Below are 24,016 nucleotides of genomic sequence, written 5' to 3'. Positions count from 1 at the left end.
TAAAGAGATTGCAATGGATTAGTTAAAATGAAACTAGGTGAATCTAATAAAACATAACATTAAAAGGGGACATGACAACAAACATAATTTTTTTCTGAGGTTTTGTGGGTATAATGTGATCTGCTGTGCACTGATGAGGCCCTGCGAATGTCAAAAGTGGGGACCAACGAACCTGCTGTCATGGAGCTGTTATGTCTGAGTGTGGGCAAAAATCGATGGAAGTTTCCACTTACAAGGATGGGAGAATCACACCCGTGGCTGAAGTTAATTTATGGGGAGCAGACTTTACAGAACAGTGTTTCCTTGAACATGGGGGAATTCAAGTCAGGGTTTTCAAGTCGGCAGGTGGCAACCAAACGCTGTCATTACCTGTAACTTTATTTAATTTCTACATGCTGTCAAATGTAAAGGAAGGTGGGTTTGTAACTGAAAAATGCAGTTGACTGACAAACTAAACCACTGACAGCGGCATGGTTTTCCTGTTACGATCAGGCAGTCAGCTCTCCGCTGTGCCGCGGTCAATTTGGCCTTGTACTTCAGTCACACTGTGTGGACGTTAAAGCCTTTGGTCTGCTTGGCCTCGCCTGTAAGACATCCTGAAAAACAAATACTTCCACTATCCATAATACCATAATAATGGATTTGTGTTGCACCGAGAAGAGAGGTGTGGATGGTGGGGGGGAAGGGTTGTGGGGGCACGTTTGACAAGTTTTCCAAATATGGTTGTAGCCAATCAGAGTGAAGTCAACTAGGCAGAGCTGCATATCATTAGCACACCCAATCACTGAGGAGGGACATTTGGCCAGACAAAATAACCCCCTACAAAAAGCTGACTTTTTTATTATAAAATTCTTTGGAGAATTTACATATGCAGCAATATCAACTACATGAAAGGGTTTATACAGTGATGTCATGGCCCCTTTAAAGAGGTATACAAAGATTGGTGAAGCAGATACTTTTACTCAGAGAAACAATCAATAAGATGTGTTTACTTTTTTCCATAGATATTCAAAATATATTTGTTAAAAAGTGAAATTTCTAGTTTTCACACATTCTCTTCTGCTGTTGGTGTAGTGCAGTACCTGTGACACCTCCATGCAGCAATTATTAAAGCTACAACAAGTGCAGCTTTTCAAAGATGCTTTTATGTGTTAATGTAGCACCTTTGGTTGCCTAAACCTCACTAAATCATCCTGCGGGACTTGATTAAACAATACCCAATCAACCTTTTTTTTTTTCTCCACTGTGAAAATAAAACCTGTAAAACATGCAGTGATGTCAGGTGTAGAAAGCACAGTCTTGACGCCTTTCAGGCATTGATCTGGCACTGCTAACTCTAAATCCGAGCTTTTAAAGTGCACAGGCCAATTTTTTTTTTTCTCTGCAACGAAAATAGGTGTGATATTTTAGCAGATGTCATAAGACAAAGTCCTGAAGAAATTATTCTTGTCTGAAAGTGATGTGAGCTATAAGAAACGTATGCAAGTGCTTGCCAAAAAGGTACATATTGGCCAAAACCAAAAGCCAACTTGTCATTCTCCAAGATTATTCATGCCTCCATTTTGCCAACCCTTACACAATTATCTGTTTGCACTCTTTAATTTATTTGACTTAATGTGACAGAAGAGACCAGCCCTCAAGTAAAAATACAAATGTTTGGGGGATTTAAATGTTTTTATTGATCCTTCTGAGGGAAAAAAAACAACAAATATTGATCTTATGAAAAAAATGCTAATTACAAATTATACATGATTACCAATATTTTCAGCCTGTCATCATGAGACACCTTTTCAGTTTCCATCGCTTAGTTGTGGCCTCTCACCTCCTCAACATTAACGTCCTGAGCTGTGATTTAGCTTTAATTAATCTAGTGATTAAATAGCTTGAAATGTGCAGAAAAGACATGCGGAACGTGCTTTAATTGTGTCATTTTAGATGTCCCGTGTAATGCTGTCACACTGTGATAACTATTGGAATGGGTTTTTTTTTTCTGGTTACTGCGGTAAAATGGTCCTCAGCAGAGAAATATTTCTATCAAATGTTTTGTTCATGTGAAAACGTGTACTTTAGGGGTCTTTAATTTTATTGCACTTGCATCAGCTGAATGACTGCTGGGCCACTGTGACTCACAGAAACACATTAGGCAGGTGGCTAATAACACGTGAAACAACTGGGTAAAAGGAGTCTGTCTAAATGAAGTCTTTATCTAACGAGAACAACATGATCAATGGGAGAAACCGGTGCATCATTTACAGTTAAATGAGTACAAAACATTTACATTTTCCCACACTAAGTATCATAGCTATCATATTCACAGCTTTAAATTAACCTATCCTATCATTTAAGAACTTAAGGAAAGTTAAAAAAAATATTGATGTTGCAAATACAGAGCCTTGCAAAAGTATTGATACCTTTTAGGATTTCCTCACCTTGCAACTGCAAACTTCTGTGCATTCTTTTTTAAAATAAAAAAATAAAAATTAAAAACATTTTTTTGGATTTTATGCAAATAACCAAGTTAAAATGACAAATGTCAACCCTAGTCACATGGAGATGTAGGGCTTCAAGGAAGAGTCACCCAAACAAATAAACAGGCTTTGATATTTTGGCTCATTGCCCTGGTGGAAGGTAAACTTCCTTTCCAGTTTCAACTATTTGCAGCTACTAGCAGTTTTTCTACCAGATTTTGGCCGCGTTTAGCTCCGTTCATGTTTAACTCCGACCAGGCCCCCCGCCCCCCTCCCTGCTGAAGAAAAGCATCCCACAGCATGATGCTGGCACCACCATGTTTCATGCTGGAGATGGTGATTCAGGTTGATGCGCAGTGCAAATTTGAATGAATGCCAAAAAAAATTCTGATTTGCTGTCCTCGAACCAGAGCACCTTCTTTTACATGTTTGCTGTTTCCCCCTACAAGGCTTGTGACAAACTTTAAATGAGATTTCCTATGGCTTTCTATCAACATTGGCTATATTTTTGCAAAGTGCATGACTAAGAGCTTCCCTGTGAAGAGATTCTCCCACTTGATCCTTGCAGCTCCTCCAGAGTTATAATGGGCCTCTTTGCTGCTTTTCTGATTAATGCTCTCCATTTCTGTCAGTTTAGGTGGCCATCATGTCTTGGTAAGTTTGCAGTTTAGCCTTACTCTTCTTATTTTCATTTGATAGATGGAATGGTAATTTGGGAGTTGTTGAAAGACTGTCTTCATGATGCTCCAATGGTCCCTCACAAACCTGTTAACAGAACAGCTGCCTTGTGTTGATTCTCCAGGAATGCACTGAAATGTGTAATATTTACACAACACAGTGTGAAAGAGTTCAGTAAATAAGAATACTTTTGCGAGGCACTGTAATTCCAAGTCATTGTGACCATACAAATTGTGATATTGCAAAACTCTTAATTTAAATTAATAAATTCAAACTAATGAAGGTTAAATTTGGAAATATTGTCTGAAAAAAGGAAAAGAAAGGTGGAAAACCGATAAAAAAAAGTAAGTAAACTTAATGACTTTTAGTTGAGCTACATGTAGTTGAAAGGTTAAGAGTTACACAACCACAAGCTTTTTAAAACTGTTTACAATCAATTCCTGTAAAAGCACCCGTGGCTAATCCAAGGTGTCCGGCTCAGCGTCCATGCAGGTTTCCCAGGGGTTACGAGGCATGTGGGGCATGGAGATAAGGAGGAGGGCAGCTCCACTGAGGATGAGCAGGGTGAAGGAGGCGCAGGCACAGGTAAAGGACCAGGAGTAATAGTATTCAATCCAGATGGTCTCGTCGCTATCGATCATTCGCTTGACAGACTGACGCATCACTTCAACCGAGATGATAATGCAAAGGCCTGCATGTCAAAACAGAAGGGACACGTCTTTTGTTCTATTTATCCAATAAAGGGATGCATAGCGAGGAAAGAGGTTCGTAAAAAGTGAGTACTGTCAACACAAAGAAATCAGAGATATTGCAAACTCTGCGATGTGATGAAAAAAAAAAACGCAAAGCCGTTTTGTTTGCCACATCTCACCTGCAAACGCAAAGAACATCCCAGCAGGTCGGAGCAAGTAGTCTCGCCCTTTTCCAAAGGAAAAGATTGTGCACAGAGTGCCCAGGATCATGAAGCATAGGCTGAAGATGGCGATAGTCGCAGCGGAGATATTGTACTCTTTGGAAAGAAAGGAAATAAAAAACAATGACAAACCAGATGAGAATGGATAGTCAAGACGGAAAAACATCTTAGAAAAATCAATAAAAAAAAAACAGTTTGAGGAAAACTGAATTCGAGGCGATGGACATGATAGACAGGATCAGTGTGGCAATTAAAAACTGAGACTGTGTGGGACAATAACTGTTTCAATGTCGCACTCAGCTGAATTATGAACCAGATAATTAGCCTTTAAATTAGCCCCACTTTAAAAAAGACAACAACAACAGACATTTATCCAAACCAGCAATAATGCTATTTGCATGACAGACAAGATGCTGCAGGCTTTTAACAAGATGATAAGAACGTGTCTCTCTCCCTCTCTCTCCCCTGCCTCTTCTACTTTTGTCTGTTTCTCAGATAAAGATAATCTGCTTTTTGCTTCTCTGTAACACTCCAGCTGAGATAAAAATGATCCTATTTCTCCTCACAATCCCAGCTGTTCAAACATATCTGGGGTAAAAAGCCCTCACGTTCAGGCTCTTCAGTGCTTCCTGGGCTTCTCATTTGTGTCCAGAATTTATATTCTATTTTTAATTTCATCAATAGGTAACAGTCTTCACCTGTGCAGCTCAAACTCAAGTTCTGTTTAACAATGTAAGTTTATGTTTTGGCTCTTAGCAACAATTACCTTTATTAAATACAAATTTCTATCCCAAAAGACCAACATTTGCATCTAAGGGGAATATTTTTGAGCAAACATTGTTATTGCTTTCATTGTCCAAAGTAAGTCAAAATACTTTTTGCAGGTTAAACATGAAATATTCTGTCTGATTATTTCCTTTGCACTAGTTAAACAATATATATTATATGGATGACTGTTTTTGCAATTATATAGCCCTGATGGACAGCCTGTCCAGGGCGTGTCCTGCTTCTCGTCCAATGACCTATGCAGGTAGACACCAGCCATCCAGCGACGATGCAAGGACAAGCAGGTATAGACGATGGATGGATGGCTGAAATTATATATACTTGTTTGTTTATTACATCTTTATAGTTATTTTTTTATTTATATTAAAAGTTGTGGCCTCTTGCCAAACTATAAAGGAATACATTTTACCCAGACATGTGGAAACGCTGTGGGGGGAAAACATCAACAAACAGTTAAAAAGTAATTATAACCGTATAACTGTATAATATAGTGTTTGATATGTGGTAAACCTTTTACATGTGAAATATGCCAATATGATTTCCACATATTAACGCATGAGAACACATGTGAAAACTATTCATATCCCAGATATATCAAATTCAACTTTTTTCCCATATCACATGCAGAGACAGCTGTTTATATGGGGAAAAAAGACGAAAACAATAAAAGCACATAGGAAAAGAGTGAAAGCCTCATGTGTTATACGCATGAAAACATTTCCACATGTGGAGAAATATGAAATGTTTTCCCGCATGAAAACTATACTGTATAGAAATTTGGGAAACACGTGGAAATTATAATATAATATAAATGAAAAGATTTCACATGTCTGACAATTTCCACATGTAAAGCCCATTTCGCACAATTGGAGGTTTTTCCACATATTACTACACAATATAGTTGTAAAAGGTGAACACGTGTTTACCTGTTACTACATGACACAATTTCCACATATGAAACATGTGGGAAAAGGGTTCAATTACAAAAGGTTTGCCGACTTCTCTCTCATGTTGTTTAACAGCATGATTGGCACATATGAAGCAAATGGAAATCTATAAATGATTGGCAAAAAATAAAAATAATGCATTTAATACATAGCCCAATGTTGAGGGAAATTAATGATTTTTGTGTTGAAGAGTAAAAATTACAAATGTTTTTTTTATTTGTTTCTATAAAATGAAACTGTAACATAATACATGATAATATATTATAATAACTGAGAGATTATAAATTGTTGTGTTAGTGGGAATCAGTGGGGTATTTTTATCCTTAAATGACTTTAGAGGGAAGCAGATTTTAAACTGGATGTTACATAAAAGCTAAACCTGTGCTGTAATGTATTATACTCAAACTGGCATTTAAAAGGGTTTAAACTCCTGATATTTATTTCATATTTCATTCTTTTGATCAGGACATAAGTTGATCTATACGTGACTTAAAATCAGAGTATAATATGTATCCCTACTATTTTTAGAGCAGTTTTTTGAAGTGGAGAGTTTTGTTCTTAATGATTTAAGAGAGTAGCAAATATGACATTCGATACTACACAAAACAGTGACATCAGGTATTCAAACATCTGAAGAAGTAAATCCTCTTAATTACTCAATGTTTGGTGGTTTAGAGCAGGGCTCAAGTTGTTTAAAAGATTATAAGTCAATTGTTTTGGTAGTGCTTCAAAAGTTTACTACAAAAACCAAAATTTGATTTTCAAACTTTATCGAAAAACTCGTACATAAAGAAAGCCACGTCTGAAGTGCATTAACACAGCAAACATGATGGCTTTATGAGGAAGAAAAAATGTGTGATACAGAGCATTACAACAAAAGGCACAGGTCAAAATATTTACAGAAAAATAAAACATTTGTATTTGACCTATTAGAAATTTGTACACATGTGAAACCTGGTACAGCATTTTACATGTGAAAGGTTTCCCCACATGTTCCCCATGGTACTACACAATGTAATTGTCAGATGTGAATTATATGTGGTTAAATATTTCACATGTGAAAGGTTTTGCCTTGTGTGTCATATTACTATACAATATCAGTACCAAATGTGAAAGAATAAATCTGTATTAAAGATGACATTAAGGAAGACACAGGAGGCAGTTGTGACAATAAGAATATTAAATTATATTCCACTGTTCAAAATATTTTAAGAGAAATACACATGAGTTGACAAACTGTCATCTAGAACAACATTTGTAAAATTTTAAATGTATTAATTTCTAATATTTTTAAACAAGTTTGTAATTAAAACCTGTTTTCCTTTTTAAATACGTATGAATATCTTTGAACTTCCCTAACAGCAAACAGGGAATTAATTAGTTGGTGTTTAAAGTTTTGTTCCCATTGGCTATTAGTGTTTCACACTTTTTGGACAACAAATAGGAGACAGAAGGCTCTCATCCCCTTGGAGCATTTCCTTTCAAAACTCATGTGCCGATAACAACATATCAGATTTGTTTTGGCTGGCTTATCTTGGATTTGTTTTTTTTTGTTTTTGTTTTTTATTATTGGATTTTTTTTTTATGTTTCTGCTTTGCTTCATTGGAAAGCCACAACACATTTTTAAGCAAACTTCACTTTTTGTGTCATTAGTGATAAATTTACATGACATTTAAACAAGTTTGTGGTGTTTGTGTAGAAAAGCAATTTGCTCCAAATTGCCCTCCAGTTTCCAGCTGGAGTCCTAAATGTGACATGAAAATTTGTTGCCATGTTCAGACATTTAGGTGATAACGGAGCATATGATCATATGTCCCGCGCCTCCCTGCTTTAGTGCAATCTCTCTTATTTTATTAGATTTCTCAGTATAGACAGTGTGGTGCTGTGGTGGTCTGGGTTAGGGAAGATGCACCCACCTTTCTGGGTCTTCACTTCAAAAACCTCTGCTTCTTCACCCGATGTGAAGTGTTTGAAGTAAGAGCAGTTTTTTGCTACAGAACAAAATACGGTGAGGGCAGCAGAAGGAGGGGAATAGGGGAGAAGAAAGAGACAGAAAGAGATATGAGGGATTAAAGTCAGAAAAAAAGATGATATCGCTTTGCACTATGAGCCACTGTGTTGTGATGTAAACTGTCGATGAATCTCACTAGAAAGTTTAAAATGACAGAGACACTACTGAGACTCAGAGCTATGTGAAGTGTCCATCAATACCTCTTGAACCTTTTCACATTGTCGCTGTACAACCAAAACGTTAAAGGCAGTGGCGTCCCTGGCATGATAAGTTAAGTGAGGCATAAAAACTCAACACCTATTAGCAGCAACTCATTTTTGTTGTGACGCATACAGCCCGACTTTGATTAATTTTAAATGAAACAAATAAATTAGCATAAACCAACACACTAGAAATACTATAATAATAGAAATAATGTGTGTTTGTCTTTGATACTGATGGAATGTTTTCAGGCAGTTCAGTTCAGTGCGCTCAAGGTCACAGACGTGACTAACATTAGATGCTCGTACACTATCCGGTAGAACGTCAGCGAAACGTGTGCAAATACAGTATTTTGATTGGACGATCCGAGCTTGGGGCCGAAGTATTTGTGCCCCACGGAGGTCTACTGAGAGCGTGTTGGGCATGTGCACTGCGATTTCAGATGTTCGTTATTTAAACCAACATTGGTGGGCCGGCCCCAATATCAAGGTGTGCCTCTAGAGGATTAATGTACTCAGCTGGTCAGTATTCTGACAGACTTAGATATATAGACAGCAATGTTTATAACAGCATTTTATTGGTAAGGGAATCAGTCTTTTTACAATATTACTCTATAAAGAAAGATCCTGTCCCACTAATTATTGCGAACCAAGAGCTCCACAGCGACATCTGTTGGGTCCAGGCCCCACTGGCCCCAAATGCAGAGACACCACAAGTTAAAGATATCTTATAGCAAATATTTCAAGCCTTTATTTCTTGTAATTTTGATGATTGTGGCTTACACTGAAAACCACAAATTAACTTTCTTGGACAAGTTAGAATATAACATAAAACCAATATTTAAAAAGCCTCTTTAATTAATTTTATGTAGTGGACATATTATGTCCTATATGGAGAAGATTGCTGGTTTGACAGATATCCAGAGGACAGTAATTCACAATCTCTACAAGGTTAGCCACAGAGGTTATTTCTAATGAAGCTGGTTGTTCACACAGTGTTGTATCCAAGCATGTTCATAGAAAGTTGAGTGGAAGGAAAAAGTGGGTAGGGAAAAGGTACACCAGAGATAAGGATAATCATGGCCTAGAGGGGATTTTCAAGCACAATCCATTCAAGAATTTGGGTTTACACTGAGACCGAGGCTGGTGTCAGCACATGAACAGCTGCTATGCAGATATGCAGACTGCCGCATTCCTCGTATCAGACCACCCCTGAACCAACAACATCAGAAGCTCCTCATCAGGGTTAAGGAGAAAAAAAACTAGACTGTTGCTTGGTGGGCCAAAATCCTCTTTAATGATCTGAAGGCCACTATCAAAGCAACCTGGGCTTCCATTACACCTCAGCAGAACCACAGGCTGTTTGCCTCCATACCACGCTGCATAAATGTAGCAATTAATGCAAAAGGAGCCCCAACCAAGTACTGAATGAGAAATTAACATAGTTCTCTGAAGCCTGGCATTTCTGCTTGAAATATCTATTTTGTTGATGTCATGTAATAATCAAAATTTTTAGATGTACCTGCAGTGTGTACAAAATAATACATTTTACCCAAAAAGTAAAAAAAATAACAAAACTGTCCAAATGCCAGGAGCAATTTTGACAACAAAGTATCCAGTTGAAAGTTTTAGTCATCCAAGTTTGGATCATTGTAGGAGCCTAAGGCCTCCGTTTCCCAGCCCATATCCCCAAAGCCACCTGATACAAAAGTACATAACAACGGCAGTCTGACTATCTAATTTTTGGAAGAAGGGTTTGGAAAATCTTGATTGATAATCTGAAGGGTAAAGTGCTTGACTGTATCCTGGATAATTTTGGTGTTTCCCCCATTTGAACATGGCTGATTTCAATGAAAAGGTCATCAACATGTTACTAAAGATACGCAGAAGGGTTAATGATGATAATGGAGCAGGGTTACATCCAAAATATACAGGGCACCGGCTCTCATGGATTGGTCTTCGGAAGAACATTGGTTTCATTAGTGAAATGTTAATCTTTTGAGAACATTATATGAGATGCCCTTTGGAGAAAACTGGCTTCCAGAGCTTGAAATATTGCATCACACACTTAAATAATGATCTGAACATCTTACCCTGTCATTCAGCAAGAACCAAATCCCCAACTCCCTGTTTCATCCGTCTGAGGGAGTCACTTACTCCAAATTTAAAGCTTTCAACCATTCTCCATTGATGTCTCAGTGACGCCCCAGACTTTCAATTTCGGAAAACACTCAGCTAATAATTTTACCAGTTGGGATAAAACGAGACGACATCATCTGCAAAAAGAAGAGATGGTACTTCTAGGTGTTCCCACCTTGATCAATCAGTCCATCTATCAATCAAGGTGGCAAATAGAACAAATAGCATAAATGGATTTGGTTGTGAATGCCGGAGGTAGGCACCAGCACCCTTCGCGACCCCAACAAGGGATAAACGTGACGGAAAATGGATGGATGGATGGATGGATGGATGGATGGATGGATGGATGGATGGATGGATGAATGAATAGATGGATGGATGAATAGATGGATGGATGGATTTGGTTGTATACTTATAAGAAGATTTTGAACCAACAGATGCTTAATTTCAGCCAAGACGCCTATCAAAAGTCAAACCATTTATATCTCGGGCTCATCTGGATAAGGCAATGCATGCATTCATTAGTTCAAGGCTGGACTACTGTGATACTCTGTATGCAGAAATCAGCCTGTCCATTCTCCATAAGCTTCAACTGGTCCAAAATGCTGCTGATCGGTTCCTCTCAAACGCTCCCAAACATGCCCATTATACATCCATTCTCTCTTCTCTCCACTGGCTTCCAGTTTGCTTTAGGATGGACTTTAAAGTTCTGTTGTTTGCTTTTAAAGTCATAAATCACCTTGGTCCAGCATATTTGTCTGAACTTTCAACTGCTTGCCACCACGTCAGGGTTCTGTGCTCATCAGAGCTTCTAACCCTGCATGTCCTTAGGACTAGGTGATAAAGATGGGTTGAGTTGTGGAACGCTGTGGAACACTTTACCACCAGAGCTAAGATGCATCACTGAGCTAGGAGCCTTTAAATCACAGCTAAAAACACATCTGTTCAGATAGGCCTTTAACTTCTAGCTGTGATGGATGATGTTTTCTTTTCTTGGTTGATTCTGTGGTTTTATTTTTCTATATAGTTCTTTGAATTGTTTTGAATTGTGCTATTATCCATTTTTTAGTTTTTATCTCTTTTTATGCTTTTATTTTCTTGCTTATACATTTTTTATAATTTAACTATTTTCTCTCAACATCTTCTTGTTGTTATATTAACTTGTAATGCACTTTCTGCACCATATGGATTGTTGAAAAGTGCTATATAAGAAAACTTTGATTGATTGGTTGATTGATTTTTAGATGTATGACAGAAAAACTAAATATACGCAACCACCTCAAAAGAGCATCTAAAATAAACCAGAAGAACTGAGTCCATGCTTTACTTTTAATTTGCACAGGTATTTAAGTAATCACTGTCAATCTATTTTTCTAGTTCCTGAAGCCCAGGACCAATAGGCTTGATCATGATTATTTGTGTTTAAATCAGACATACACAGAAAAGCAACAGGCAACATAAAAAAAGTCACAGAACCAAAATCATAGTAAGAAAAATACACCAAAGCCTTAAATAGATCAAATCAGACAGTTATATTACTTTTCATGGCACAATAATGTTGCGAAATTTTATAGTATAGTCAGTCTTTATTTATTAAACCTCCACATTTCCATCTGTCAAAGTTCTGCTGAAGGTCTATTTTCCTGTCAGGTTGTTTGACGTCAGCCTTTAAGAGAAAACAATTTTGGGGTAAATGTACTACTTAAAAAAAATATTGCTTTGCCTTAAACATCACACACCGTCGTCCTAACATCAGAACGTATTTAAAATCAATAAATAACTCGCACGTCTATTGCTGATTTTTTTTTTTTTGCCTCTTTTGATCACAGTATGCCCAACAACCCTTCCAAATCACAGCGGCGTTCCTGTAACTTGCTGTCATTCTAAAATAAATCATCAAATATCCATGTGGCTCCGATTGCAGTTCACCCAAGACATATCTCTTCATGACGAATAATGTATGCCATTGCTGCATTTTGCTTGCTGAGCCGTCAGTCCTTTGACCACGGTGTTTGATATTCTCCCCAAGCTGCGAAGAAATGATTCTGGGGGAGGAGAAGTCATTTTCTACTCATCCATCTATGTGCCATCTTTGAAGGCATCTGGGAGGAGACGACAGGTTGACGAGGACCTAAAGGCCGAGCGAGTATTGCCTCTGTTCTACACATGCTATTCTTTCTTGCTGAGATTAAACCCATAAAGCAGACAGGTGCTCTCTCTGCTTAGATTGGGACACACGTTGTTTGTGTGTGTGTCTGTGACTTGTGTGTGTGTGTGTGACTGTGCGTCTGTGTGTTCTGTGTGTCCACGAGGCAACAGAGGAGCTGTTTGTTAACCAGGATGAGAAGGAATCACTAAAAGGGGTAACCTAGCAACAGGCTGCTGCGGGCCCTGGCTAGTTCTATCAGTTTACACATGTAAAGGCACATGTAAAGGGGGCAGTGCATGCATACGCCTTGTGCATGTGACTGTGCGTGGGAAAATGTGTGTGCAGTGTATGGACATGCTGGAGCTCCAGAAAAGTGGAGGCAGGGTCACTGTGCAGCTGAGATCTGCAAATGTATTATTTTCATTAGGCCTTTCTCATTTGCTGTCTGCACCTCTGGGGCCAATCTAATCGACGCTAATATGTGTTCGGGTTCAGCAATATTGTTTTCTCCAGGCTTTATGAAAACAATTTTCCGCCTAACACACCAAGATAAGACAAAATAATAGTTTGGAAGCGCTTTAAATGACGGAGATTATTTTTCATCGAGATGGATTGAGTCTGAGAAAGCGAGAGGAAGTAAAGTTACGTGTCTTTCTGGCCCTGGATCGGATGACCGAGGACATGTGCTTTAAATTTAACTTAAAATCAAGATCCTGATTGCTGGCTGAGAGCAGAATGTTTCCCCCATGAGTTGTAGCTTAGTTCAAAATATTATTTCTGCAAATTTTTTTAATTAGGGATTTTAGTTGAAATTTAGGCAAAAGCATTGAGTCACCAATATCAATTTTCGATTCTTCCAAGAAACAAAATGTGGGAGCAACAATCTCTACAAAAACAAGCCTGCTTACAGTTCATTGAGAAAAGTATTCCCATCGCTGCAACATTTTCACATTTTGTTACAACCTCAAACTTGTGTAGCCTCGATTTTATGGGCTGGAACTACATAATTGTGTGTTTGACAGCATTTTTTAAGGATGAAAATCTGGAAAGTTTGCCATTCGTTTGAATTCTGCCGCTCTCGCTCATTACTCTGCAGAACCACATTTTATACCAATTACAGCTGCAAGTCTTTGTGTATGACTCCATCAGGATTGTGCATTTTGAGACTGAAGTGCAAAATAACTCTGTCAGATTGGATGAAGGGCATCTGTGAAGATCTATTCTTAAGTCAAAATTGGATTTCTGTCTGACTTTAACATGGCCATTCAATGTATTCTGTTGCCTCTAATAGTTTTTTTTTTTTTTTTATCCCAGGATTAACCTGTATTTACCTCCATCCATTGTTGGCCCAGCTTCCCTGCCCCTGCTGAACAAAAACATTATTACAGCATGATTGTGTCGCCACCATGTTTGACAGTATGGATGGTGTGGGATATTTGCAGGGTTAGTTTTCCTCAAAACCATGGTGTTTTGATCTAATCTGACCAAAACAGCTTCTCACACGATTACTGTGCCCTACATGACACTTGGCTCACCTAAAACAAAGGCTTGCCACTCATGACTAATTGTCAAGAGATCCCTGCAGCTCCTCCTCGGTTACGATGGGCCTCTTGATTCAAGGGGTATAAATATTTTGCTGTAACAATGTGATGTGTTTTCTTTTCTTTTCCTTTTTCAGGTTTTTCAAATGACTTATAAGTTCAAACAAAAAAGTGAAGAGAAAAATTTGCATAAAAGCTATGCAATAGGAAGCTATTCACATTTATTTTTTAGAATTCACTAATTCTCTAGATTTCACTAATCGTGTTTCATTTCATTGGGTTTAGACCGGCATTGTCCAGTAAAACTCATTGGAAAAGGGTAAAAAAAAAAAAATAAGGCGTGATCGCCGCTCCAAGCAGTGAACATTTACAGAGAAGGAGAACATCTGGGTGCGTATCATCGACCTTGCAGTCTTGCTAATGGGTAGATTTCGTTCCAGAGGGAGGGTGATTAGAGCAAAGTGTCGCCTGTCATTTTAGTTTCACCTCTTTCCATTAAACTGTCGTCTTCTCTCTTTGATGTGCCGCCTCTGATTCGCCATCTCCATACTTTACATTTCCCAGCAGTAACTCTGTTTCACGCAGTTTTACGCTGGCTCTCGTCTTTTGCTTTGTCTAGTTGTGCTTGTGCTTGTAAGTTCTCAGATGTCTTTATATTGAGGGATTCTGCTTGAGGAGGTTTACACAGAAGGACCAGGTGGTGCAGGGTCCGTGTGAAAAGCAATGCACAGTTGTATCAAGACAGCTCTTCCACCTGGATCTCCGACAACCGGGACACTGCAACCACAACCAAACCCTCGTTAGCCCGCTGCACTACAGAGGGACTAGGATGACAAATGATGGTCAAAGGTTTCACTGTAGACTCCATAAGCACATTTTGCTCTGTATATTCTGAGTCAGATATATTTTAAGAGAGCAATTCAAACTCTGAAGCTGTAAGTATGTTGTGAATAATTGGGTGTAGAGAAGGTGAAAAAGCTCAATGGCATGATACATATATATATTAGGGCTGGGCAACGATTAAAATATTTAATCGCGATTAATCGCACTGATTAATCGCGATTAATCGCGATTAATCGCATTGTATTTACAAACTCCAAGAATGAATTCAAAAGTAGTGTAAAGAGCACTTTTATTTTAATGTTCTGCTGCCATATGAACAAAAGTGTTGTAACATTTGTAGCACTTATCAGTAACACATATTTAGTGTAAAGCTCAACTTAAACATGTAAAACAAAAAATAGCAATAATAATAAATTAAAGCTTATTGCCACTGACAGGGAATTCTCTTTATGGGGAAAAAATCTACCAAAAACAGGCAATTTCTGAGGTAACAGCAGGGAGTAGCATTACCATTTTATGTTCAATACCAAAGTTTAACTTGGCAGTGGTTCCAACTAACTTGTTTCTGTCATATTCCATGCTGGAAGAACTTTAAACTGAAATGCTTGCTAACTCGATATGCTTGCGTTTATTTGACGTTGACACGCGGTTTTTTGTTGTTGCTTTCTCGCGCGCATATAGTGAATGGCAGGGGGAAAACAGGCAAAAACACATGGATACTTTGAAACGAGAAGCGACTTCACCAACGGCGTCGATGCAGACCCCGCTCCGCTCCGCACAAAACTTGTTCCGGCCGCCAACTCACCGCCTCGCCTCGCCTAAGCTCGCTCGCGGTACCTGCGGGAAACACCGCCTTCCGCATGTCAGCTGTGTTTTTTTCCGGCCAGTATCTTTCTTCCTCTTTGAATCTGAGGCTGGGCTGACAGCGAGGTTATTGGCGCATTATCGCCACCTACTGTTCTGATTCAAACTCCTACACCGCAGCAACAGACCTTCACAAAATAAAAGCATGTGACCAACATGCGTTAACGCGCGTTAAAGAAAATATCGCCGTTAATAGTCTAATGAGTTAATATATATATATATATATATATATATATATATATATATATATATATATATATCTTATCGATGTGCTTTGCCTCTAAAACAGAAAAGCAGTAATTGGGAGATATTTTATGTAAAGATGTGTTGTGGGGATGCTTTCTTTCCACTGAAGGTCTGGAAAGCATAATGCCCCTGCAGCTTGAAGCTCTCAACCACATTTGATAATAAACCTGTCTCCGTTGCCTCTCCCAGCACGTATGCATATGAACATGCACCCAAAAGCTCCATTTATGCTCTTTATTTCCCAGCCGTGCTGCACGATGGGCTCCATAAAGGGTTTGTTTGATTTTTACAGCACTCAAGCTGTCATGCGTCATTTGTGGAAAGCTAATTTCAAAAGCCGTTTGGGTTCACAGTTTAGTTGCTGTTGTTACACAACCACTTATCAAAAGCAGTGTAGATAGGAATTAGTGTTTGTGTGCTGTCCTCTTCACAACTGACCCCATCGTCTTTTAGGGGAAAATGTTTATTTGCGTTATGAAGTCCAATCACTGTTGCGTGTTTGATTATGATTCATAAAGGATGTAACCTGTCGGAGCACACATCGCTGGTCCAGTACAACACTGGGCTTTTCTTGCAGTTGATACAGTAAACTGAGATGCAGAAAACTAAGAAACTGGCTTGAAAAACTAGTTATTTATTAAAGATCTGTTAGTTTAGAGAGTTTTGCTCCACACAATCTGATATACTGAATGTAGCTAATAAGAAATGAAAGAGTAGATTTTACAGTATGTTTGCACATTTTATTATTATCATGCCATTATGTGGGCTGCACAGTGGCGCAGTGGGTAGCACTGTTGCCTTGCAGCAAGAAGGTCCTGGGTTCGAGTACACCCCTGGGTCTTTCTGCATGGAGTTTGCATGTTCTCCCTGTGCATGCGTGGGTTCTCTCCGGGTACTCCGGCTTCCTCCCACAGTCCAAAAAACATGACTGTCAGGTTAATTGGCTTCCCTAAATTGTCCTTAGGTGTGAGTGTGTGTGAATGGTTGTTTGTCCTGTTTGTCTCTCTGTGTTGCCCTGCGACAGACTGGCGACCTGTCCAGGGTGTACCCCGCCTCTCGCCCAGTGAACGCTGGAGATAGGCACCAGCAACCCCGCGACCCCATGAGGGATAAGCGGTTTGGAAAATGGATGGATGGATGCCATTATGTGATGCTAAGAGTTTATTTTTAGATGTTAATTTTGAACTAAAAAGGTACAGTTGACCTCAGAACTATTCATACCCCTGGCAAATTTAGATTAAAAGTTAATTTCATTTCAGCAAGAAATTTGTTTCTGATTTAAAATGAAAAGCTTGTCTCCCAAAAGATAATAAGAAAACTTTTGTTGTCTATCGCTTTAAAAAAGAAAATCTTTCTTTGTTTCCCTTTTTTTAAAATGGCACATCAAATAGAATTTATATATTTCATGTTTGTCAAGTTATGCTTGTCTGATTTTGTGGTCTTGGTACCAAACATTTTCCCTTTTTAGTTTATAAAAAGAAAGGTTTCACAAATCCTAAACTGTGTTTTAAAGAATATCCATTGAGTACAAAATTATCCAGGTCAGATTTGCCCGATCATTCAACACATTTTACATTTTTGAACTAGAGAATACTGAATGAAGTCCAGACTCATTAAAAACTGTGTAATAGTCCTTTAGTTAGGCAACGATTGGTAGCTCTGAACCAATTATACTATCACTCCCTACTGACAACCAGCTAGCTGTGGTACTCTTACCATCAAAACATTTGTATATTGTATACTCAACATACTTCCACAACATAAAAGTTCTGGAAGCCAGCTATAGGGAGCAGGCTTTATTAATCATCTGTCAACAAAACAGGTCAATTCAAGTAGTACTTCCCTTCTTATTTAAAAATAAGTGTCTTACACATAGAAAGTGTGTTACTCTTAAAGCAAACGTTCAGATCTGGGGCTCATAATATAAGCTTCCACCTCACTAGGCAAAGTTGCATGCTGACAGCAACAGAATGGTTCTCCTTTAGCTAAACTTCACTTTTCATTTTTCGAGATCTTGCTGCAACCGGACCAAATCCTTGCACTATGGATACCTTCTTATAAAGTCTTTGTTTTTTCGGCTGTTGTTTTTACTTTGGCTTTTGTAGCCCACAGCGTTCCACTCAAAGAGTGCCATCTGTTCTCAAGAAGAAGCAGAAGAACAAGGCATGAAAAGCAAAGAAAGAATAGTGTGAGTTATCACCTCCAGGGTATTGCAGTTTTTGTCCTTTTTGTCCTTGAGAGATACATTCTCTAAATGGGGAAAAGAGCAGATATCCCCAAACTACAAATCTTAAAAACAAGCGTAGTTATTTTTCTACTTTGTCTGTTCTTGGTCTGAGTCTATCTCTTTGGCGCCGCCCTTTGAATGGGGGTTTTATTGCCACTAATAACACACTGGTGTCAGTGGTCACAAAAATCTTGCAAGCATGTGGACGTTTGCAGGGAATAGTGACAAACTAGTGGACGGTTACAGAAGATACAATTTCTGTGAGACAAGCTTAGCAGCTGAGCAGGAAAGTACGAATCCACCATCACACTTCAGCTCAAACACATGACTTCATGAATTGCAGAGAATATATGAAGAAATGACCTAGTTTGGGTTTTACCACATTATGAACATGCTTAATAAGTGCTTAACTACTATTCTGTATACACTCTATATTGAATTTATCAAATCAGTGTAATTCAGTTTGAAACCAAAATATCTTTAAAGTTTCTCCTTCAAATTAAATGAGAGAGCGCTTTGGTCATTTACTTTTCCTTCGTACTCTCTCCCTGTAAAATGCGGCACAGAAACTGAGCAGCTTTTAAACCACACTCAAAGCATGTTTGAGATGAATGAAAATAGATTAAAGGTTTAAACAAGCATGAGGGAGACCACAGATTTTCTCATGGGAATAAATGGATTGCCAATTGATTCCCAGAAGTAGACGTTAGCATATCGGACAAGATGTTAAAATGGATCCTCTTACAAAATTAAGTCCATAAAAGAAAGCTCCTGGAAACACTCTGAAGATGAAGACTCGGCTCAAACGGATGAAAACGAAACTAAAATACAGCACTTTAAACTGTCTCGGTTATTGGGTGAATAAAATACACGGCTCTTTTTCCATTAACATGAACAAGAAGGATTTTCATTTGTTTGTTTTTATTAAACTGTGATAGTGAAGCATATAAAATGTAACTCAAGATGAGAGAAAGAAAAACTTTAATATTAACTCACCAGACATAATAATTCAGGTGAAAATCAAAACATGGGGCGACACTGCACATTTGGATGAGGAAACAATAAATAATAATAATAATAATAATAATAATAATAATAATAATAATAATAATAATAATAATTTTCAAAAACTAACTAGATTTATAAAGGCACGTGTTTGTTTTTGGACAGCAGGAGCCTTTCAAAATCTATATAAATATGTAAATGATTTAAGCCAGCTACACAGCAGGTTCTTTGCAATCCACAGAATTGTGTTACTTTCCTTTAAAAAAGTTTTCCATGCCTTCCCGAATCTTTATACTCTATCCTCTTTATCCAGCAAATATATTTCTAATATTTCTATTGACATGAATCAGACATCAGAAACTATAGGAAAAACACCATACATACAAAGAAATCAAAACAAATCACTCCAAAAGTTAAGGTTATGTAATAAAATAGAAAGGCACGAGGAATACTTCTTGAACACGTGAATAAAAATAATTGAACATTTTCACATCTGGTGTTAATTTTATCTCCACAGCCCTATTAAAACTATTTAAAATGAGAAAATCTGTTCACTGTGTTTGTTCAGTGCTAATTATTGCTGCTGTAGGCTAAATGCTGTAAACATCGCAACACATGGTTTAAAATGGGAAGATACGACTTTGACTGAAGCCTGTTTTCCATCTGTCACCACAGACGACTGAAAGAGGAAGACTGTGATGAGTTAATAGAAAATGAGATCTATAAAGGAGTTTAAACTGGGAGGAAGATTCTACTTTCTAACATTGATTTGCAATCCAAAATGCTTAGCACCCTCTCCCCACTAAACCCACCCCTTATATTTTAGGGTAAAACCAAAAGTACCGCCGCCCCACCAGGTGTTTTTTTTTTTCATTTCTACCCACTCAATCTGTTTTCATCCAAGTAGATGCAGTGGAAATAGAAAGGGGTAAAGAATAGTTTCAGAAAACATTCCTGATTCCTGAAGATTTCCTCAAGTCAAAACTTGCCATTTTGTTTCTTTCTGCTTCAGATTAGGAACTTCCCCAAAGTAGGAAAAAGAATGACAGAGCTTTACAGTGATTCAGTGAAGTAATGCAACTGCACTGTGATTGGTGAACGAAACGACTGCCATACTGGAGCTTGCCCCAACAAATAACTACAATACAAGGGCAGGAAACTGGTTAACGGAGCCTATAGAGCTCTAGACAAAACCTGTAAGCATTATCAAGTTCTCTGACTTGCGTACGGTAGATTATATCTGACAGAAAGGTAAGAAACCATATTAACCCATCTACCACACATGGAAAGACAAATAATTCACCTTCTTCTTCCAATGTAAATGATAACAATGCAAGTAGAGAATCCTTTACCATGTATGCTGCTCTTTTAAATAGCTCACCTGCCTCTAAAACCTTGAATAACTGGTGCAGCGCGCTAGAGTCATATAGGATGTAATTGAGCATGAACAAACCTGCATAAACAAGCTGATAAATTGTGAGCAGGGCTCACAGACTACTTACCCAAAGGTAAAAGTCAAAACAATCGTAGCAGAGAAAGCAATTACGAATAATGGAAAGCTAAAATGAGAATAATAGAAAACCATTAGGGCCATGTGAGGAATTTAACGTCTGAAAATGAATCCAGAAACAAACTACAAGCAAAACCACAGATTGTGAAATTTCAGTCAGTTTGGCGGCTTGATCTCTTCTACTTATTTCAGGTTGTTTGAGTCTCACAGAGGTGACAGAGACTCTAGGTTGATGCTGTTAGTATTTTATTGTAGTTGTATTTTACTGACAGGAACCACATCAGAACAATTCATTTTGTATTAGAGACAATCTTTTTACCTGACCTTCTTGTTTGTTTTTCTCTGAAATATGTTGTTTCGAACAACGCACCAATCAGCTGTGTGCATGCTGCATGTATCCTGTCATTGGTCAGTATCATCTCCATTACATGGACATTTTGACCTCATATGGGCCTTTTAAACATATATTTAACGTGCTCTCCGCACATTTTTACAGAGCCCCTACAAGGACATTGAAGAGAAATAAAAAAAAAAAAAAAACTTCCCAGGTGCGCACCAGTTACTTTCTAGTGTACACCAGAAAGTCTATGATGTTTTGTCCTCCTCCAATGTCCCTTTAGCAGCTCAGTACATTTTGGCTCCCCTAGTAAAATTGTTTAAAAAGCCTTAAAATAGAACAATTATTTACTGCAGTACCACAAAGTCACACTGCATAATGCCAAAAAATTTAAATGTAAAAAAGAAAATATACAAAAATGTAACTTTTAATTAATAAAGCACATTTGTTCAATATGTAAAGAAATTATATTTTTAATACAAAATCACAGGTGGCATATGTTTTCGCACCAAAAAAAACTACAAAAATATATTTTTTTAATTTATCTTATTTATTAACTATACATATTTTTCACATTTATTTTTCATCAGAGTCTAGGAACTTTAAATGAGCGAACAATGACTTTGTGTTTCCCTGGGGTCTATATGTGTCACAGAGGCCCTTAGCTACTCTTCAAAATGAGAATGACTAGGGAAGGAAGCCATGTTTGGATGTTTAGAAGTCAGGAAATAGCTGCAAGAGAAAAGCTACAGTCAAAGCCATATTTAAAAGTTTAAAAACTAGAGCGTGGAGACCAGACAAAGATCTAGGTGTGTCTCCGAGCACAGTCACCAGTTTGGTAAGGGAGGTAAAATAAAATCCCCAAAGGTCGCTGCAGATCACCAAACTGGTATACCAACTATTAGTTATTTTCCACTTTCTACATATCTTTTCTGTCCAATCATCACAAATGTAAACATACACAGCTTGTTTGACTCTACTGGGACTTTTTATTTTTTATCAAATGAGACCAAGATTGAGGTTTTGACCATCCTGGTCCAATAATCATATCCCAGTAGGATGATTACGTTGTCAAACTAGACTTGTGAGTCTGTCTCTTGTCATTTCTGTGTCTTAAGTCCAACAGGTGATTTGCTCAGCCAGAGACAAAGATGAAACTGTGATCGTCTTCCTTGCTGTCTAGAGTCCACCATTACCTGACCCTTCAACATGTGGTTCATAAAAGAAAGTTCAGCACCATCTCACTTCGCCCCCCGCCCCTTTTTTTTTTTTTTGTTCGTTCCTAAAGTACTGGATATCGCGCTCTCAACAGAGGTATCCATGCCCACGTACACCCTTCTGCTCTCTTCTCTCAATTTCTTTCATTTCTCCCGAGTCCCCCAGGTGTACTCTAACGCATGAGCTGGGGCGGAAAGCCACACTTCATTAAGGCCTGTACTGATCCTGAGGTGCTGGAGGAGCCAGAGGCAAAGTCAATGACAGAGTCAGAGTGAAATCTCTCTGTTAGGCTGCAAGGCACGCGCGCGCAGCCGGGGGCCAGGAGACATGGTTTCACCCCAGGGGATAGCTCTGCATGGAGAGAACCCTCGTAATTAAAGCTACACAGCTAATTTAGGTCGAAAATGCCTTTAAAAGATGCGAACCGCAATAATCTGAATTTATTTTGTTGCTTAATCTATGCTCAACCCAACTGTGCGAGAGACTTTTATGTTTGATAGAAACGGCTTTCTTTAAAATGTTTATATTGTAATTTAACCAAGTAATAAGTGCTTTCCTTGAGAATTGTGAAAGTTTCTCTGATTTGATCAAAGCCTGTAAAGAATCTGTCAAAAGTCAAGATAAGGGAGTTAAGAACTTCCCTTTTAGCCTGAAGAATCAGATTACGACATGACTCTCTATCCAACAACTCGTGTAGTTTTATGACAGAAAAGATTTGCACTTTCTTTAACTTGCTGCGTCGACCTGATCCCCGTTCACTTTGGCTGATGGCCCATGCCTGATCAGCGGTCTGTTCGGTGACTTCCTCTGTGGAAGACCAAGATGGTTCAAAGAGACACTGGCCATAGTGAGCTGTGAAGCGTTTACTCCAAACACTCATCCATGTTTGTTTTCTCGTGAACCTCCTGCCAACATATGTGCTGGCATGAGAAGAGGAAGAAAACAGACGAAGGGGCAGATCCAAAGAAAAGAGGGCTTGATACAGCGCTGAACTCGGGTGCTACTGATAACCCGAATAACTCTATTATTTCCTGTGAGATCATTCTTTAAGGTACTCTTAGCTGTTTAAGCAAATCTGGTTAGTCACATGAATCACATTTTTATTATAAACTATTAACCATACATTATTAAAAGTGAGTCAACTTAGACATGTCTAGTAATGCAACACCACAGATCTTATGCTCATCCATAATCAATCTGCCGGCTGTATCAAGGTTCAGATACAATACATTCACTGATTTGAGACTGGGATGCTCCATACCTCCAGGTAAGCTAATTGGGCCACATCCTTTGCCTTGAGGGTCCTCTTTCACCATGAAGATGCTCTTCTTGCAAAGCCTCCAGAGGCCAAAGTGGGCCGCCTCACAGGTGGCGTTGAGCCTCTCCACCCGGGGACTGAGGACGGCCCAGTGGTCGGTCACCACAGCCGCCAGCATGGCCGACATGCCGACGATGATCACCACAGACGTGATCTTGACCTTTGTCGCCTGCTCCTCAAACATGTTGCTCCTCCAAGTGTGCGCTTTGAGCCGGGAGTGTGTGCGCGCGTCTGTGCACGCCTTTTCCACCGGTTTGCGTCAGCTGGGAGAGCGATTGCGTAGACTGCAGTAGAAGTTGTTCCCGGTCCTTTCTGTCTTCAGTCCCTGACATCGAACATTGTCTCCAGATGTTTGTTTTTTATTTTGCCGCCTTCTACACGCCGCTGATGTCCTCCCTTGTCTCTCCTGCTCTTCAAGGTTCTCTCTTTTTCGTTCTCTGCCTTGTGGCTGGTGGTTGGAGAAAAGAGGCCAGATAACAGTGCCCTAGTTTCTGCCTCGCTCCTCTCTTCCTCTCCCTCCCTGCTCGCCCTTGGTAAACTGAGGCCATTCGCTTAAATGACAAAGGTGCATCTGGATGTGTTTACGCCTACAACGTCAATACTTTTTTTGGCAAA

General features: G+C 38.7%; 1 protein-coding gene across 2 annotated transcripts; it reads right to left on the bottom strand.

Moving 5' to 3' along the window:
- Positions 1-1,462: 1,462 nt before the first annotated feature.
- Positions 1,463-23,841, bottom strand: cacng1b (calcium channel, voltage-dependent, gamma subunit 1b). Of its 2 annotated transcripts, XM_012872357.3 has the most exons (4): positions 23,345-23,841; positions 7,710-7,784; positions 4,018-4,155; positions 1,463-3,837 (listed from the first exon to the last, which is right to left on the bottom strand). In XM_012872357.3, the coding sequence occupies exons 1-4, from the start codon at positions 23,583-23,585 to the stop codon at positions 3,605-3,607; spliced, it is 687 nt and encodes a 228-aa protein (XP_012727811.1). In that variant the 5' UTR covers positions 23,586-23,841; the 3' UTR covers positions 1,463-3,604. The 2 variants fall into 2 exon arrangements, with proteins under 2 accessions (XP_012727811.1, XP_036004650.1); XM_036148757.1 differs by lacking the exon at positions 7,710-7,784.
- Between the last annotated feature and the right edge of the window lie 175 nt (positions 23,842-24,016).

Source organism: Fundulus heteroclitus, chromosome 16 (genome assembly GCF_011125445.2).
Source record: "Fundulus heteroclitus isolate FHET01 chromosome 16, MU-UCD_Fhet_4.1, whole genome shotgun sequence".
Classification (NCBI taxonomy): domain Eukaryota; kingdom Metazoa; phylum Chordata; class Actinopteri; order Cyprinodontiformes; family Fundulidae; genus Fundulus; species Fundulus heteroclitus.
The sequence above is the reverse complement of the archived record's forward strand: the minus strand, read 5'-3'. Positions and strand labels throughout refer to the sequence as shown.

Bases quoted from the DNA above. Each gene is read 5' to 3' on its own strand.
- cacng1b (XM_012872357.3), bottom strand. From the start codon at position 23,585: ATGTTTGAGGAGCAGGCGACAAAGGTCAAGATCACGTCTGTGGTGATC. The intron at 7,785-23,344 runs GTATGGAGCATC...TTTGTTCTGTAG, and splicing joins CCCAATTAGCTTACCTGGAG to CAAAAAACTGCTCTTACTTC. The intron at 3,838-4,017 runs GTGAGATGTGGC...TTTGACATGCAG, and splicing joins GATGTTCTTTGCGTTTGCAG to GCCTTTGCATTATCATCTCG.